The 19391-nt window shown below is 46.2% G+C and overlaps 1 protein-coding gene across 1 annotated transcript in view; it reads left to right on the top strand.

Annotated features, from left to right (window-relative positions):
- Positions 1–17390, top strand: part of LOC149328576 (venom metalloproteinase BumaMPs1-like) — a 38092-nt gene extending 20702 nt beyond the window's left edge. Inside the window, exons 11-14 of the mRNA XM_089562278.1 lie at positions 7143–7313; positions 11646–11796; positions 12518–12664; positions 17301–17390. Coding sequence (XP_089418404.1) covers positions 7143–7313; positions 11646–11796; positions 12518–12664; positions 17301–17366 — 535 coding nt within the window. The 3' untranslated portion in view covers positions 17367–17390. The remainder of the gene's footprint in view (positions 1–7142; positions 7314–11645; positions 11797–12517; positions 12665–17300) is intronic.
- Positions 17391–19391: the final 2001 nt, after the last annotated feature.

Genomic DNA, 19391 nt, shown 5'->3' with positions numbered 1-19391 from the left:
AATCGCGCTGTTGTGTTGTTGATGCGGCCCTATGAGGCATTGCCTAGCAACCGTCGCGGTGGGCACCCGAACTGCACCGAACAGGAAGGGAGGAAGAGAGAGAGAGAGAGAAACAACTTTATTGCCATAGATTGGCGGGATTTAGGGCAGGTGGGCTTGGTGTGGCCCCCAGGTGGGGGCGACTTCCTGGGCCCACGAAATGAGTGCCAGTTGGATGCTCTTGTCTGGCCTTTTGAGGAGTTGGTTCCATCCGTCTTCGGAGGGAGCTGGCAGTAAGGTTCGAGATTGCGGATTTCCCGCGCAACCCCAGAGGATGTGAGCCTGGGTGGCGATTTCTCCCTGGTAACAATTTTGGCAGACGGGGTCGTATTCCCCGTCTGTGATAAGTGAAAGTCTAGAATGGCTAAGGATAGAGTGTGTCTGTAACCTGCGGAGCAAGGTGGCTTGCGCTCGATTCAAGTCGGGGTGTGGAGGCGGGAACTGGCGTCTCATCTCTCTGTAGAGGTTGGTAATTTCGGCAAAGGTCTGGGGAGCCTCGGCAAGAGCGTCTGGGTCCGTGGGGCCGGCCGCCCGGTTGGTTAGCCCTCGGGCTAGTCGGTCGACCCCTTCGTTTCCAGAGTTTCCCGCGTGGGTGGGTACACAGACCAGGTTGATCTTATGGTCGGGAGTGCAGCCGCGAAGGATGCGTGCAGCGGGGTGGCAGATAAAACCTGCCGAGTAATTTTGTATTGCTCTTTTGGAGTCGCTGAGGACTGTGCGCGTACGTGGGTCAGCGATGGCCAGCGCGATGGCGGTTTCTTCTGCCGCTGTCGGAGAGTGAGCTAGTACTGTGGCGGCGGTGACGAGAGTAGACTGTGGCGTGGTGGGAGTGAAAGAGGGGCCATAGTGTAGAAAATGAAAATTGTATTTGAGGAAAGGAAATTACGCTGTAACTGTCTCGCATCTCTCGGAGAACACCCGTAATCTATTTGTGAAGGAAGGGAGGAAGTGCGAATGAAAAAAGAAACAGAAAGAGGAACCGTAATGAAGAAAATAAATTTCAGGAAGTTAATTTATGGGGTTGGTTGCGCTGCTGCTTGGAGGAGAGGCCACGGTAAGCACGATTCCAGCGTACGGATAGGCACCTCGAGCACGGACGTACACCGCAAGCATGGACGGACACCGCGAGCATGAGCCATTAAAGGCTTTCGCCTTAAAAACCACACATGCGGGAAGCCCGCCAAGCGCCAAGTGGTTCGGCGAAGCAGCAGATGGCTGACCACAAGGCTTTCGCCAAGGACACTTTAGAATTTCCAAAGTGTCTTTAGCATTGTTCTTTATTGACTTTGATAGCTCTGCTAGTACTATTCTGTCTGTAGAGTTAAACGCCCTTTTGCTTTGGCGTTTCTTAATCTGAACTTTCGTCTCCTGAGATAGTTTGCCGATCTCCTGTCCAAACATCTTACCACCTACTTCTATGGCACACTCCGTAATGATATCTGTGAGATTATCGTTGATCGGCTCAACATTGATGCCGTCTTCCTCAGTTAAATCTGAAAATATGTTCTGCAGCGAGATCCTGATATTCCTCCACTTTCCCTCTTACCATTCTCGTTTATGGGCTTCCGCCTCACTATACTCAGTTTCATACATCAGGTGTTACGCTTTGAAAGATACGGAAGTAGTTCGTACAGAAAAGGAAATGGCAACCCGCTAGTTCCTCGAACAGCCTTGCTCAGCTAGCCCCACTGGATAAGGATGTAAAATTATACGTTGCCAGGTTAAATTTCCGATGGCTGCCTGTCCGGAGCCAGAGATTCTTAGCACCCTCCGCTGGGTCACTGGCCTGACCACTGCCTTCGACAGTGGGGACATAGGGCCGAGTGTTAATTGGTGTATTCATGTAGAAGGTTGTGGAAAAGTACAACATCAGGTCGTCAAATATTGCTTTGGTGAGGGAGTACTTTGTCGGTTCTGATCAACGATATCAGGCCGAACCCCAGTTCTAGTCATGGAGTGGCATCGACACGTGTTTTTTTTTTTTTAAGGCGAGAGCCTTTAATGGCCCATGCTCGCGGTATCCGTCCATGGACGCGGTGTCCGTCCATGCTGGCGATGCCCATCCGTGAGCTGGAATTGTGCTTACTGTGGTCTCTCCTCCGCATCAACAAAACAGCTGCGCGATTCAGGCGTGCACTGACCCGGGGAGCCAGCTCCCGCACTTCCTTTTCTTAAAATAATCGGAGTGTATAACGTCAACACCGAAACCAATAATCACAATGAACGCCGAACGGGCAACGGAGACGGCGACGCTGCTGAACAGGCGGTAAAGAGCGGCGCTCGAAAGCACTACAATAAAAAAAAGCGGCCACAGTCGCCGAAGACAGTAAGAACTGCACATGCAGGAAGCCTGGCACGCGCCAAGCGGTTAGGGGAAGCGGCAGTGGGCTTACCACAGGGCTTTCGCCAAACACACTTTAGAATTTCCAAAGCGTCTGCGGTAATTTTTTTATCCAGTGGATACCCTGCATTCGAACCTGGGCCCTCTTGCACGCGTGGCTGGTGTTCTACCTCTAAGCCATCGCTGCACTGGACGCCTACTACGGCCCAAATTAGTCCCTCTTACGCTCTTGCTTCTTTGTGCCATTGTGCGGAGGCAGGACAACTCTACCAAGCTTGTCCGTACTGCTTAGAGACTGTGCGCCGTTTCGGACCTGACGCAGCCTGTCCATGCAATGGTGAACGGCCATGACTTACTGAACAACACCTCTGGAGGATTGAGAACTATTTTAACTCCGGTTGACGCAAGTATCAGTCACCTTCGCCAATGCGCTACCACTCACTAAGCCCTTGACATCGAACGAGCTCCACTGACAGCCATTCGCCGAAACCTCTAGAGGAAGAATACCACCGGTGAATTCCAGAGGCAAGGCCGCTGAGTTGGAACATGCAAAGACCAACTTCGAAAACACCGAGCCGGCGATACATGCACGGCGCCAGGAAGCGACAGCAGCCGACATGTTGAGTCTCAATCGAATCTCATGAGACAACTGACGGAACTCGGGTGACCGCGCCATTCGATTCCGGTGTCTGTTATTCACTAATAAGCAGTGCATTCCAGCAAGAACTTAAAATATTACAGGGGCACTGAAGACTGCTTACGTGCTTTGAAGGCGAAAGCATTGTCTCATCGTTAGTTCTGCTGCGAGGTTCATCAAAGTTCCTGCCTTTGTAATGAGATATCTACTTATCAGCATACGCTAGCTAAATATTTATTGGTTAGAAGTAACGAAGTTTTGTGGCCTATGATTTGCGTGCACGCTTCTAAGTCTGAAGGTTCTTGGTCCAATTTCCGACAACTTGCGAAAAAATTTTACGTTTTCTTTTTTGGTATAGACAGCAGTATATTATGGCCTACTGCTAACCTTGCGAGAGCATGCTGCCGTCAATAAGAAATTTCGTGCCATGGACGGCACAGATGCCGGCTTTTGTGCTAATCAGACATATAAGGCTTTCGCATCAAATGGTTTGACACTGGACGGGGATCCACAATCGCACTCATGGGGCCACCTAACCCCCTCTCGGCCGCGCACAGGAAGAGTCGGCATCCATAGTTTAATGTATACTTCGGCGTAATTGTGGTACTTCTGGGGTGCTCGAGAGTTCATCTGATGTCGACTTTCTCCAAATTATACTTTCATTTGGGCAAGTTGATTCGTTTTGCTTTAAAAGAATATACTTGCACAAAAAAAAAGAGGAAGAAAAAGACGTAACGACAGGATAGAGCGCAAACTTTCAATAGTTTTATTTTTTAAACAACAGCTACATTTATAGCCGAGCCATAGCATGTCTCGGAAATACACACTTGCGCATTCAATCAGCAAAACCGCCGTCTTGTAAACATATGAAAGGGCCATGTTTCAACGTATCTAAAAAGAGTGAACCAATGTTTCCTAGCTGCGTTTAAAAATGTCACTGAGGAAGATGATGCAAGAAGTACAACCACAAACACGTAAAAAGAAACCGCCACATGCGTGACGACGTATACGCAGACACCCAATCACAACTACACTCTTAGAAAAAAGGGACTAACAGGGGGCGAGAGGTTAGCCTTTTTGGGGACTAACTGACCTGCCACTGGCATTCGTCCTTTTCAGGACCAACTGCAAAGGGTGTAACTGTTGGTCCCCTAGAAAGGGTTGCAACAGTTAGTCCGCGGCAGCCGACGTTTAATGAAAAAATGCAATCGACGCGAGATATCCAGCGTTATTTAGAGCGGGATAGTTTCCGACAGAACCTGACACATATAACAACGATAACGAAAACCGAAATAAACAGACATGAAAAAACCCAGGATTCAAAACGACAACCATTGGATTAGGAGCAGAGCACGGATATGACTAGGCCACCACACTAGACGGTCAGAGGTAGATAATGAAAGCCTTATATACGAAACAAAAACACTGCCTGTCTTTACCGCTCGCATGGTTGTCAAACGTATTGCATTTTGGAGCACAGTATGGTGATTTTGCTCTCAGATGCTTTTGCAACAAGCTGTGGTAAGCCTTAATATGTACGCACAACAGTCTAAACCTCGCTTTGGCCGAAAAAAGAAGTGCTGAACTGTGTGTACATTACGACCGGCACTTCACAATCACAACAGCAAATTCCAGAGGCCCGTGTACTGTGCGATGTCAGTGCACGTTAAAGAACTCCAGGTGGTCGAAATTTCCGGAGCCCTTCACTACGGCGTCCCTCATAGCCTGAGTCGCTTTGGGACGTTAAACCCCATAAACCATAAACCATAAACCACCACCTCTTTTGTTTTCTTTTTTTGCGTATAAGGCGGTCTTATTTCTGGCAATTGGGAGCTTCACATTGCAGTCCTTTGAAAACAAATATAGGAGGCCATGGTTCCCTTTGTTTTTTGTTACTAGCGCACAGCCATAACGGAGAATTGCTGCTTGCTACTCACCGTTTCGCCAAGTCTCACCGATGCTTGCACAGCATCACATAAGCTCGTAAGCAAACGGCAACGAAATGAAACTACGTGGAGTTGCTCAACCATAACCATCACAACTCACATTCGACACGTATTGAAGCTCGTAGTACTTGTTTATGTACTTTCACAGCTGCCAGCCGTTTCGGTTGCATAAAGCCTTTTTCTCACGCAAAAGAGTCTGTCCGCTTCGTCATGTGCAGCGGCGGTGCCCTCACTGGCCTCAGGCTCCGTCCTGGGCTTCAGAAATCGAGTACTATTGCAGTCGAGGTCTCCACGCGTGTATTTCGCGTGCTGCTATGCTGCGATTCACCCCCTGTTAGTCTCTTTCTCGGCAGTTAGTCTGTTGAGTTTGCACACGGCGCGCATTTGTGGCAAGAAGAGTGTCGTGTGCTAATTTAAGGACTAACAAGCCGTTTTGAGGACTCGAGTTCCCTTTACTCCCCCCTGGGCCGGTTTCTTTCGTAGAGTGTACACATGCTATCATGCACACATGCAGAAGTAACAACGTGTCTTCATAGCAAGGCCGAGTCATATCTAGCTGAAACTTGTATCAACACTAAAGCAACAAATGACCGCCACTAAAACCGATCAACACCAAGACGGAAGGCTAAAACAATCTCTGTGAATGCAACTAGAATTCCTAGGCAGAAGCCGCGTCATTTTTAAAACCCGCAACTAAAGCTAGGCGATGCACTAAAATAATGCATGTGACATGTCGCATTATTTGAATACACAGCTCCGCTGTAGTTGATTATTTTAATGATTAACATGGATTTTACATAGAAAATCTAGTTGCATTTTGTCATTATTTTGCGCTCGTTCACTATGATCATACGTAATGTTCGAACGTGCATTAACGTTCTTTTCTTCCAGTTTATGTCTTTCGTATTGCGCACGAGGCAGCGGGCGCGCACGCACGCACGTACACACACACACACGCACACACACGCACAAACACACGCACACACGCACACGCACGCCCGCCCGCATACAAACACACACGCACGTACGCACACACACACACACACACACACACGCACACACACACACGCACACACACACGCACACACACGGACAAACACACACACGCGCACACACACGCACGCACGCATACAAACACACACACAAGCACGCACGCGCGCGCGCACACACACGCACAAACACACACACACGTACGCACGCATACAAACACACACACGCACGCGCGCACACACACAGGCACGCACGCACACACACGCACAACACACGCACACACACACACACACGCACGCACACACACGCACGCATAGAAACACACACACACACGCGCGCACGCACACGCCCACAGCCCACAGGCGGGCGCGTTGGTATGGAAGCAGGCGATGGCTGTGCGAGAATGAACGGTCACAACATAATTTTTATACGAAAGCCTGGGAGAGCATACAGTTAAGTTCAGATGCCGTCGGTTCGAATGCATGTTGGAAGCTAGCCTCCAACTTGACCTGCACCTACAAGCTATATACAAAGAGAAGCCATGTGACACTACCTGGAATGCTATAAGACCAGCGTTTGTGATGTAGTTCTGATCGGAGTGTCGGGAAAACTACGTGACATGGGGGTCGGCCAGTGGCAATTATAAATAAATGAACATGTATAGCATTGGGTTAAGTGGCGACGCTCGCCTTGCTGTGTGAGTAATACGGGCGCTTCATGGCGTCGGCTTCACGTTGTCGGCTATTCTTGTACTGTGACTAGTAATGCTTTCGTATTAAAAATTGATATAGGTATTAGAAGCAGCTGGCGAGAAATCTTTAATTGCAGTCAGGCACCTGCCAATATTCCTAAAAAAATAACTGTTCGTACTTTGTTAGTAATTTACTAGTTCGTACTTTGTTAATAACATTACCAACACTAATATTACTCTTTCACAAACATTAAGCTACAAAAAATTTAAAACTTTGTGGCAGTCTACCCTTGAACGCCTTCTATATCACGGCCGGCGTACTAGTGGCGAGGTGGTAAAACGGCCCGTGAGCAAGGCGTGAGAGCTTTCACGTACGCTAGGTCAGTGGAGTGCTTTTGTGAGATTTACTTATTGTAGCCGTAGAGATCACCCTGGCCGCTGCCGCATATCGTGTTTATTCCGCCGCTTGCGCTTACAAACACAAACTTTCATTCGCAGGTTGGGTTGCTCCCATGACGGGACTTCAGTTCAAGGCCACATCCCGCAGTTTACAGCAAACTCAAATAACTGCCCCTGGGAGCAAGGCTACTTGATGAGCTACATTGAGGAAAATGCAAATAGCATGAAATTCTCGACATGTTGCGACTACTCCATGTCACTAGTTGCCTGGTAAGTATGTTTTTATGTTGTTTTGCCTATTCTGAAAGGGCTGTGTGAAATATATTTCATATATCTGGGCAACAAGAGTCTCAATATTTAAGTTACATAATAAAAAAGTATCAAGAGTAGTAGAAATCCTGGAATTCATTCCCTAGGAGAGAGTAAAACACCTTAAAAATGCGTATTGCCAAAATCCTGAAATGATCTCTATTTTGTGTGATCGCAAAGTCATCTCCTGCGCAAGAGCCTGCGCAGGATTGTCGCGCCAGAGTAGTACCGTCAGAAGCGTCAGAGTGAAGGAGCCGCCGGCTGACGCTGGTTGTTTAACTAGGCCATAGACTTCTTTAGAGCAGTTTTTGTTATAAACCACTCATTTATAGCTTGATTTGACTGCACTACAAAAAATCTGGAGTGAAAACAAAATTTTCTCGTGTTGTTTTCGAAAAAGACAAAGTGGTGGGGTGATATGCAGAAGCCTTGCGAAAGCGTGTGATACAAAAGCGTTCGGTGCCTGAGCATTACCAAAAATTTTTCGAAACGGCTTTAACGAAGTTTTAACGAAGTAATCGCAGATTCTCCAGTACAGTCCGCAGAGACCGCCTTCTGGTGGAGAGATTTACTACGAAGCCGGTTTCCCGATAGCGAGCAGCCTTCTCATAATTGAGCAAAAAAGAATTTCCTGTTCTCTTCTAGAATACTATGTCCGTCATAATTTCGACGTTTTGATTGTAATTAACAGCTTATTTAAGTTTTCTGATCAGAGTAGAGGAGAAATTTATTTTGTAAATTTATTGCATGCCTATATGTGAATGTTCCTCATATCTTGACTACTGCAGAACGACTGTAAGACCAGTGCTTTTGCGATCAATGGATTTAAATTCCCTAAATTAGAATAAAGCGTGAGGTAACTTGAATACGCGTTCAGTCAGTTTCTCGGAAAGAACTGGCTTGACAAGCCGCCTCCGACGCGCATAGACATAAATCATCACTCATCCGGTTTCTCTCGTATTTCTTCCTTGACACCTTATCGGTAGTGAAATGCGTGTTAAGGAAGGTTGCTCTCGCTTTCTTCTTTTGAAAAAACAACTCCCAGAAGGGAGATGTTTTTTTCGCTCAGCGTCACTTTGCACTATTTCGCAAATTTACCGCTCTGGTGAGGTGAGAAATGAATTTCATTTCACTTCCTCACACTGGTGCAACAAGTTGTTGCCTCGCTGAAGTGGGTGAACCCTCGGAAGAGCTTAGATCGCCACGTAAAAGCAAGCACAACGTTTGGAGCTAGTTATTAAAGATGTGGGCACCTTATTAAGCGAGCATGGCAGCTAAGCGCGACGGTCGGCATCCTGTCATCTCGGTGCCACTGAGCGGGCTTAGATAAAAATTTACGAGGCTGTGTCCACAGCCATATGCATGAATGCCATATTATAGGCTTGCATTAATGAATTTGCTCTAATCTAGCCCGCCCTCTTTAAAACACTCCTGATTCAAAACTATTACGTCAGCGTGGGTTCAAGACGATGTCTTTCCGAACGCCGTCCCTATGACGCCTTTCAACGCGGCGTTGGTGTGAAACGTAGCAGTATTCTGTTAGCGGGATTTTTTTTATGCGAAGCATACTACTTTAGCTACCACTTCAGCCCTTCACCGTGGTTATGCGCCTCCAAATCCCGTGATACATGACGTCACACCACGTGACACGATGACGTCACGACAGTAGAGAAACGGGGGCCCACCTCGCGCCGTCGCTGTGGTTGTGCGCCTCCAAATCACGTGATACATGACGTCACACCACGTGACACGGTGACGTCACGACAGTGGAGAAACGGGGGCCCAGCTCGCGCCGTCGCTGTGGTTGTTCGCCTCCAAATCACGTGATACATGACGTCACACCACGTGACACGATGACGTCACGACAGTGGAGAAACGGGGGGCCACCTCGCGCCGTCGCTGTGGTTGTGCGCCTCCAAATTACGCGACACGATGATGCTTCGCATTCTCCAGGCTTAACCAAGTTAAGCCTCAGCCATTTTTTTTCGCAACGCGACGGCACGGAATGAGCGCGAGACCGCGCTAACCACCGCGAGACAAACGCGTTTATGTTTTAGAAGCTGAGGTTGCGGAGTTGCATGGCCTCGAAGACATTTAGTTGTGGGATGAGAAAATAATCGGGCATGAAAAATGTAGCGACCATGAAAAATAATCATTCAGCTGTTGCAATCAGAAGTCTTTCTATGGCCCACTAAACACGTCGTCCCGTTTTTGCTGGTATTTAAAGCGGAAGCCTTTAATGTCTCATCGTTGTAAGCAGAGGTTGTCGACAGAAATGTCACGCTTTTCCGTTGGTCGAAATGGTCGCGACGTCACAGTGCGCGAATTTGAAACTGAGCCAATTGTACTTTGCCCAGTTTCCATGCGACCAATTCAAGCGATGGCATAGTGATGCTGCAAGTAAGTGGGAATGAGTTTAGTTAATTCGTTAATTAATAAAATACCCTAATTAACCTTTCTAGTACGACCAGACAAATAAAGAAACCGAGTAGGAATTGGTCGAGCGGGGGGAATCGAACCAGGGTCTCCGGAGTGCGAGACAAGCACGCTAACCACTCCGCCATGCCAGCGCGATGGTTTGGAATGAGCAACGGCACGTGTAGTGAATGCGGTGTCTTCGTTCACTCCCATCTTCCTCCCTTCCCTTACGACGAGTTTCAGGTGTCCACCTAGATGTGAGAGACAGATACATTTTCTTTCCTCAAAAAACAATTTACCGACGAGCAAGGCGTAGAGCCGAACGGGCGATGGCGTTCTGTGCACTCCCTGGTAGCGTTGCAAGACGCTGTCGCGTTCCACTCATAGAGACGAAGCTTAACATCTTAACCACACATCACTGACACTAGCAGAAACACCGCGCTTAAGGCTTTCGCCTCTCCGCGCTTTAGGTCAACAAAGCGCCCCCCTGAATTTTTTTTGGCACTGTATATTTGAAATTTTTTTTCGTTCCCTCGCTGCCGCTATTCTGTGGTGTCACTGTCATCGCATGAGATGGCGTTTCTTGGTAAACAGCTCACTCAGTGCTTGATGAAAAACAAAAATTGCTGAGGCTCAGCTTGGCTAAGCCTGGGGAATGCGAAGCATATTAGTGGCTAGGCTTGGTAATACATGGCTTTCCTTGGTTGAATACTTGGTCATTTTAATACAACCACTAGAAGCCTTCGTCGTGGGGGAAGACAACGGCATGGCTACAGCGGAACGCCGACTAACCCCGAGACGCGCGTTGGGTGAGCGCCTGGATTGCCACGGAAGCCGCGTCTGCCTGCCCGGTGGAGCTAGCGTTTCACCTACACCGAGTGTGAACGCGCGTTCGAAATGCGCGGGAATGCGCGGGTGTGACGGCTAGGGGTCCCACGGCGACGGCGCGAGGTGGAGGCCGGCTCTCTCATCCGATGTCACGTGGTGTGACGTCACGGTGTCACGTGGCGTGACGGCTAGGGGTCCCACGGCGACGGCGCGAGGTGGAGGCCGGCTCTCTCATCCGATGTCACGTGGTGTGACGTCACGGTGTCACGTGGGGGTTCCACGGTGACGGCGTGAGTGGTAGGTCTAGCAATATGCTTCGCATAAAAAAGTGACACACATGCTCAGTGAAGGCTCTCCTTTCCATTAATATGCTACCTTTCTTTTAAAATAAAATTTCGATTGATACTTGCGTCACATTGAGTCGCTGCCCCCTTTAGTCCTTGTTACCACTCAGCGCATTAAAGCGACGCAGCACTACACTCGAAACAGGCTTAAATTGGTGTTTATATGGCATTACCAGAATACACTGCACTTCCACCTTTACGTTTTCTGCTCCTGATCCCCGAAGACTTTAAGAGAGCTGAGCCAAAGAGTCGATAGGTCAAATGTCTTCTATTATGATAGAAAACATTGTCACTGGGAGAAAGTTTTTTACGCTGTAGGTATGGAATTCACCTGAAAAATAGCACCTTACGTAGTAGGCTTACAGTGAAATTCCTGCACCTTGGAAGGTACTGGTGTGCTTTCTATTGTAACATATTAATTGATTGGCACGCAAAGAATGAACCGAAATTTTCTAAGTCAGTCTCCCGTTTAGTAAAGAAGATCCTCCGCTAAAGCAGATAACATGTGTTTTTGCTGCTTATCTTCCTGCGTGGAACCAACATTCTTTTTTTGGTTTCGGATCAGCTGCCTCCGAACGCTGACGAATTAGGATGTGGTAGCAAATTTAAATATTTAGGAGTTGTGCGTTGGCTTTTGTGAGCTGGTTGGAACACACGTGACCTGAAAAACTAATCTGTGTTCTATGTTTTGTGCTTTTTGCAGGTCCACACATATAACGTGTTTGCATGAAATGAACTCAAACAAAACGATAAAGGGTCGCTACAATACGTCTGAAATTCCAGGCGAATTTCTCACTAAAGACAAGCAGTGCAAGATGACCTATCCAACCCTAACAAGGACGCATTTTATGGAGGTGCGTATGAAAGGTCTAGATGGGTGAGATTAACCTGTTTTATGAAAGCGTGTTTTTCTCTGAACAAGTTTTAAGCAAGAAATGCGTTTTGTTCTAAGTATTTAAATACCGCCTAATTAAACCTATTTTCAAGCTAAATATTCTTAGCTATAATACCTCCCTTAGAACCAGTACCAACGATAATATTATGCTCAAAGTGCTTCTTTAATTATAACTTGAAGTGAACTACAGAACGTATATAATGTTCCTGAAAGCCTCAAGGGGAGCATAACTAGCCTCATTTTTTTTGACGAGCAACTTCGTTGCTGACAGTGACCAAATATAGAGGAATATAAGAGACAGGGAATAGGGTTATCACGAAGGATTAATCATCAGCTTATCAAGAAGGAATAATTACAGCCGCGAACGAGAACTTCAAGAAGTGGGCATCAACAATTCCTGTTTATCTCGGTGCTTGTTCCGGTGCTTGTCCTTCCGGTGCTTGTCCTTCCGGTGCTTGTTCCTTCAAGTTCATTATAACAGAGAAAAATGGACGCTTCTGGAAGTGCAAAACATTTTGTGATTGTTGAGAAACGTCTGGCCTCTTCCAAACAGGCATGAAGGCGCGGTAAATCACCTATTAAAAATGCTGCGAATATAATGTCAGATTTAAGGGTGGGTTTCGTTTGTGCTTGAAGTTGAAAACATAACACTGATCTTTTGCGTTAATAAAACCCCACAGGAAAAAGGAATACAAAACTGCAAAGCCTGGTGTTTCGTGCCCGGAGATCAATATAACGCGGCCAATCACTTCTGGCCTATGTTACTGATTGACGGCAGCAATTGCAGCTCTACCGGCCGGGCGCGCCACTGGAACTACAAAGATTGGGTAAGCCCGAATGATTTATGCAGTGGCCATCGTATCAAGTCTGTGTAAGCCAAAGTAGCGTATAAATTTGATTTTGCAGATTGTATGAAAAGAACACCCTGGAAATCAACGCGCACGCGCACAGATTTACCGCAGTCTAGTTTTCTCAGATTTACAAGCGATAATATCCCCTTTGGGTTACATGGTTGTCGCTAATGGCGGCCGATAGATTGTATAGGCGAGCAGCATTTGCATACAATTTACGGCACACATTTGTGGATGCTTGACGCAACCATAGGAACAATGCGTTGGCAGCAGGAAGGAAAAAAGTAGCACACATAGGCTCCTTTGTCTCTCGTCCTCTCTTCGCTCGGTTTTACTCTTTCCGTCGTTTACCAGCCAGATCGTGCGAACATTTTGTTGAAAATATTTTATCCTGTCAATAAATTGCGGGAACATTCGCAAAAACCTCTGAGTTAATCGGCTGGGGTTGAAACGCCAAATCCGCAAACTACACGAGGCAGTACTGCTTTGAACTAAATAAATGCCTAGTAACAAGGCAAGAAAATAAGGATTAGACTGACTACTGCCGCAAAATGTGTCAAAAACACTGTTTACTTTCAAGCTTGGCAATATTTATGGCCGTGTTTAGACAACACCATTAAGCCGAATCGTGCGATAGTTTTTTTTTTGCGGGTCTAGAATATTCGATGAAAAACGCGCTAAAAGTGTCGAATAAATTATTGCCTACTGTTGACCAGCAGTGCTTTGTTGCCTTAATATTGCATGCCACATGTAGTGGCGCATAATATCCTTGCTGGTGGTCATATTTAGTGAGATATTAGTTGCTTACAAATCGCTGTCATTAAAATATAGGTGAAATAATTGGCGTGGGAGCAAGTAAAGCTCCTCTCATCACTACACTAATGTTTTTTTGAGAGAAACGCTGACGCGATATGCACTGACCCAAATAAGGTAGCAGTCAATAACGACAGCCTTCTTAACGGTCATAAAACCTCAATTGCGTATTGGTGCAGATGGATTTGAGGCTTTTGGGGGGATAAAGCTTTCGAGATTTAGGGCTCATACGCTGGGTGAAATTTAACTAGCGGATATCATGGAAGATAGAACATACGCTTTCGTAATTTGGTTTCTGTATTTGAATAACCGCATTTTTTTTATTTCGACTATACCGTTTAGTACCATCTAATAGCGACGCAGAAATGAATCAGCAGAATGAAATGATTTGGAATCGGCTATAAATTGTCTAGTGTATAGAGACGAAATGACGAGCGAAAGACATGCATCCATTGCAAACTCATTCCTAACCTGTAGTGTAGACGATGAACGAATGGTTAAAATACATTATTCAAGGATGAAATGGTGTCTCATTAGACTATACTTGTTCTGAGGAAGGATAAACGGCTAAGATTTTAAAACTCGCAGCTTGGAAAGGCTTTCTGGAGGCAGCATTGAGCTTAGTTATGCGGGCAGAAAAGGAACTAAACACGCGGACGAAGATTTCAATACGGGGGAAAATGGTGGCATTCAGTATGGCAGCATTATCTGAACATCAGGCGTGTTTACACCTTTCGTTTTACGAAAGTGTTAGAATTACGTATCACATGCTATACGACGGCATGCCACTAACGTTTCTGACGAATTTACAGATGCCACTCCGTACCAATCGTCCCGCTATTGAAAACTTCGTACTAACCTTCTTCCAATAAAAAAGAGTTTCAGACAGGAAAACGCCATTTTTGGCATTGCTATTGAGCACGAGTTTGCAGGAGGTAACCAGAGACCTTAATTCGAAAAAGTTGGGCTTAAGAGTTAAATAGGAATACCTTTGAAATCGGCGCTTCAGGGATCACGTTATCTGGGTATGCAACTCTCTGGAGAAGAACTGCAAAGCTTAAACAGTGATTTTGACTCGAAAAGCAAAAGGGTAGCTCCAGAATAGTGGTAGGGTTTTAACGTAGTCAAACCGAGTAGACGTGCGGAAGCATGTGTTTAGCCTGGTTGGCTCATGGTTTTGCTTTGCTGTGTCGGGAGCACGTCAGGCGACGATATTACCTCGCTAGCAGTATTAGTCAATAAAGACGACGGCGCGCAATGGACAGCGCGACTGTGTGTTGCAGTTTAAAACGAGCGGAGATCGAATGCTTCAATAGCAATGTGCTCTCGTGCAGAAACCAGCAAAGCTGTTCCGTTCGCGTCACCTCGAATCCCAGTCACGGCAATATTTGTCTTTATTTTTTATTATTTTGTTCAGGCTCGCAAGGTCATTTTATTGTCAGGCTTCAGTGACCGAACGGTTTTTTCATGTTTGGTAGCGAAACAAGAGCTTTCGCTATAAAACATCATGCGTAATACTAAAGTAACGTCTATGAGTGTTACAATAAAATAGCAGTTTACGATAGGCAGCCAGGAGCTCAAAGTGGTAAGACAATGTATCAACTAAGGCAGGTAGTCATTGTGGATCCGCACCAGGAGAGCAAAATAGTGAGATTAATAAGAATCGGTCGGAGCGCATTTGGCCGATGTTCTAAGAATATTAATAGCTGTTTACTAGTAGTCCCAAAGACAAAGTATATAACAGCTGTATCTTACCGGTACTCACCTATGGGGAGAGAATAATGATAGGTGTACCGTTAAGGTTGGTTGGTTGGCTTATGGGGTTTAACGTCCCAAAGCGACCAAGGCTATGAGAGACGCCGTAGTGGAGGACTCCGGAAATTTCGACCACCTGGGGTTCTTTAACGTGCACTGACATCGCACAGTACACGGGCCTCTAGAATTTCTCCTCCAAAGAAATTCGACCGCCGCGGCCGGGATCGAACCCACGTCTTTCGGGTCAGCAGCCGAGCGCCATAACCACTGAGCCACCGCAGCGGCCAGGTGTACCGTTAAGAAACAGGAAGAGAGGGCAGAGTGGGTTAGAGAACAAATGCGGGTTAATGACATCCTAGTCGAAATCAAGAAGAAATTAGCATGGGCAGTGCATGTAACGCGAAGGCAAGATAACCGATGTTCGTTAAGGGTAACCAACCAAGGGACTGGATGCCAAGTGAAGGGAAGCTGAGGGCGGCACAAAGTTTGTTGGGCGGATGTGATTAGGAAGCTCGCGGGGATCAGATGGTCGCCGCAGGCACAGGATGATAATGGCTAGCCTTTTGCCGTCAACTCTGGCAAGCGTTTTGCTCGCCGACAAGATTTGTTAGCGTCTGTTATCGAGAGACAAAGAAAGTGGAGACAATACGAGATTAAAAAGAGATGAGATACTGAAAGTAAATTTTGAAAGAAACATCTCATCACAATAAATAACCGTATCCACACATCTAAGATATAACGATTGCACAGCTACTGTAGTTGCCCATAAAGTCAGCAATAAGATTCCAATACGGAAAGGTGTCAGGCAGGGAGACACGATCTCGCCACTGCTCTTCACTGCCGGCTTACAGGAGGTATTGCGGGGCCTGAAATGGGAAGAGCTTGGGATAAGAGTTAATGAAGAATACCTTAGTAATTTGCGATTTGCTGATGAAATTGCCTTGCTAAGCCACTCAGGACAAGAACCACAAACCATGATCAATGAGTTAGACAGGCAGAGCAGAACGGTGGGGCTAAAAATTAACATGCAGAAAACCAAACTAATCTTCAACAACCTAGCAAGGGAACAGCAGTTCGCACTTGGTAGCGAGGTGCTGGAAGTAGAAAGAGAGTATGTCTACTTAGGGCAGGTAGTGACCGCAGATCCGGATCATGAGAGGGAAATAACTAGAAGAATAAGAATGGGTTGGAGCGCATATGGCAGGTTCTCTCAGGTCATGAATTGCAGTTTGCCAATATCCCTCAAGAGAAAAGTATACAACAGCTGTATCTTACCGGTACTCACCTATGGGGCAGAAACGTGGAGGCTAACAAAGAGGGTTCAGCTTAAGTTAAGGACAACGCAGCAAGCTAAGGAAAGAAAAATTATAGGTGTAACGTTAATTGATTTGAAGAGGGTGGAGTGGGTGAGGGAACGAACGCGGGTTAATGATATCCTAGCTGAAATCAAGAGGAAGAAATGGGCTTGGGCAGGGCATGTAATGCGAAGGCAAGATAACCGCTGGTCCTTAAGGGTAACGGAGTGGACTCCAAGAGAAGGCGAACGTAGCAGGGAAGGCAGAAAGTTAGGTGGGCGGATGAGATTAAGAAGTTTGCGGGGATACAGTGGCCCCAACTGGCAAAGGACAGGGTTAATTGCCCTGCAGTGGGTGTAGTCAGGATGATGATGATGATGATCGACTTATCTCTTTGCTATGGATCATGCATGTTAGCTTGTGTTGACTACTGAATGTTGATTACTGCATGTTGAGTGTTGGCTGCTGAGAAAAAAAATGTCTAAACGAGCACGTCCCCTCATATGTACTGCTCTGCTATCTGCTGTGAATCGCTGTAAGAAGGAGCAGTGCAGACCGTTCTGAAATAAATTTTTATTGCAGCGGATATTTTAGAGACACAATTTTGAAGGCTCCTTACACAGCGAGGAGCGTTTCGTGTCGGAATAATGGTGATAGCTGAAACGTGTTTGGCTAGCGTCTGTTATCTGCTGTCCTAGCAAAATCTTATTGAACAGCTTTCTTAAGATTTTGCACTTTGTTTCCCATAGGTCTGCATAAATGGAGATTGCGTCCCTAAGCGGTCAAGCTACCCGGCTAGACCAGTTGGTAAATAAAAATAAAGCACTCCACAAAACGTTTCCCACTTTTTGTTTCAAGTTTGTCGACGCCAATTTTCTTTGCTGCAGTTTACAGCGAAAATGCCTTCGTTAACTATAACAGCACGCCGGAAACCCAGATGATTTGAATAGTTCAGGCGTTAATGAAACTGTACAGAGACTTAAGTACATAAATTTAACGTTATACTTCCAGTAATCCTCTACGGCCGGAAAAAGGGAACATAAATAAATAAGCTTACATAATCTCTACAAAATCCCCGTGTACATAGTAACTTATGAGGGAAAAATTCAGGGGGCACGCTGGCTCTCTAAAGTGCTGCAAGGCGAAAGCGTTTCCTGGCTACTGTTTGTTTTATTTACTTTTTTATTTTTCATACTTCGTTTTATTTATTTTTTGCTCCTTTTCTTAATTTTATTGTTTTTATTTTTATTTTCACATCTTATTTTTATTGTTTTTATTTTTTATTCTTATTTTTAGTTTTTATTTTCCTTTTCTTGACTTTACTCCTTTTATTTTGTTTATGAAGCCCATGCATTCACTAGATGCGCCTTTATTCATGCTGGAACCTTGAGCCTTTTAAGCAGTGACGCCGAAAGGCGGACGAATCTGCCGACGCGTCAGTCGACACGGCTGCCGACGCGACTGTCGACACTCACGGCTGCCGACGCGGCTGTCGACACGGCTGCCGACGCGTCTGTCGACACGGCTGCCGACGCGTCTCTCGACACGGCTGCCGACGCGTCTGCTAACGACAGTATGAGGCATTAAAGGCTTTCGCCTTAATAAAGAATCATTAATTTTGTGTAAAACAAAAGTGATTGAACAAGTACCCAACGGCAACATTGCATATGAGCCGTTAGTGAGGAAATATAGAAGCATGATGTCCAAAACTTATAAATATAAGGACATCTATACCTTGTCTGTACGGAGTCCATAATCCTTCCACATGACATATATGCGCTTTTCATAAAGTTTAGGCAATGAGAAAACGTTTATATCACCTTGCTTGTAGCTGCCAAAGGAGACACGATACCAGGGTACTGTGTACCATGAAAATATTTGAGGTCGATCCCATCATGCATAAGGTCCTTATATGGGAACAGATAAACAGGTGGAGGCAAAAAATTCAGGGGGCACTTTGACTGTCTAAAGTGCGTAGAGGCGAAAGCGTTTTCCGCACCACTTCGACTGCCTCTGTGGCGCTGGTGGCGTCACATATAATTGAGTACTGATTACTAAGTGATGACAAATAACTAATTAATGGTTAATTACTGATTAATACCTGCATACTAATTAACTGCTAATTAATGACGCTTAAGCTTCGCCTTTAGGAGTTGAACGCGACAGCGTGTTGTAGCGCTGACAGGGAGTCCACGGAACGCCACCACCCGTTCGGCGCGATGCCTTGCCCTTTGAACGCAGCGCTTTTTGAGGAAAGGAAATCGGTGGACACCTGAACCTTACCGTAGAGGAAGGGAGGAAGTGGGAGTGAAAGAAGACAAAGAGGGCCCGTAATGAAGAAAATGAAAATTGTATTTGAGGAAAGGAAATTACGCAGTAACTGTCTCACATATCTCGGTGGACCGCCGTCAAAATTCAGGGGGGCACTTTTTTGACCTAAAGTGTGGTCACTGATGTGTGTTTAAGATGTTAAGCTTCGCCTCTAAGAGTGGAACGCGACTGCGTCTTGCAACGCTGCCATGGAGTCTAGAATGCCATCGCCCATTCGGTTCTACGCCTCGCTCGTCGGTAAATTGGGTTTTCAGGAAAAAAAAAACGAATGTCTCTCATATCTCGGTGGACACCTAAACCTCGCCGGAAGGGAAGGGCGGAGGATGGGAGTGAGCGAAGACACCGGATTCACTAGACGCGCCTTTGTTCATTCCGAACCATCGCGCTGGCATGGCGGAGTGGATAGCATGCTCTTCTCGCATGCCGAAGACCGGGGTCTGATTCACGAGCTCGACCAATTTCCTACTCGGTTTTTGATTTATATGGCCTGACTAGAAAAGTTAATTAGG

The sequence above is a fragment of the Amblyomma mixtum genome, chromosome 9 (genome assembly GCF_055824585.1).
Source record: "Amblyomma mixtum isolate Tamu chromosome 9, ASM5582458v1, whole genome shotgun sequence".
In the NCBI taxonomy this organism is placed as follows: Eukaryota; Metazoa; Arthropoda; class Arachnida; order Ixodida; family Ixodidae; genus Amblyomma; species Amblyomma mixtum.
Note: the sequence above shows the minus strand (reverse complement) of the source record. Positions and strands in the feature narration are given on the sequence as shown.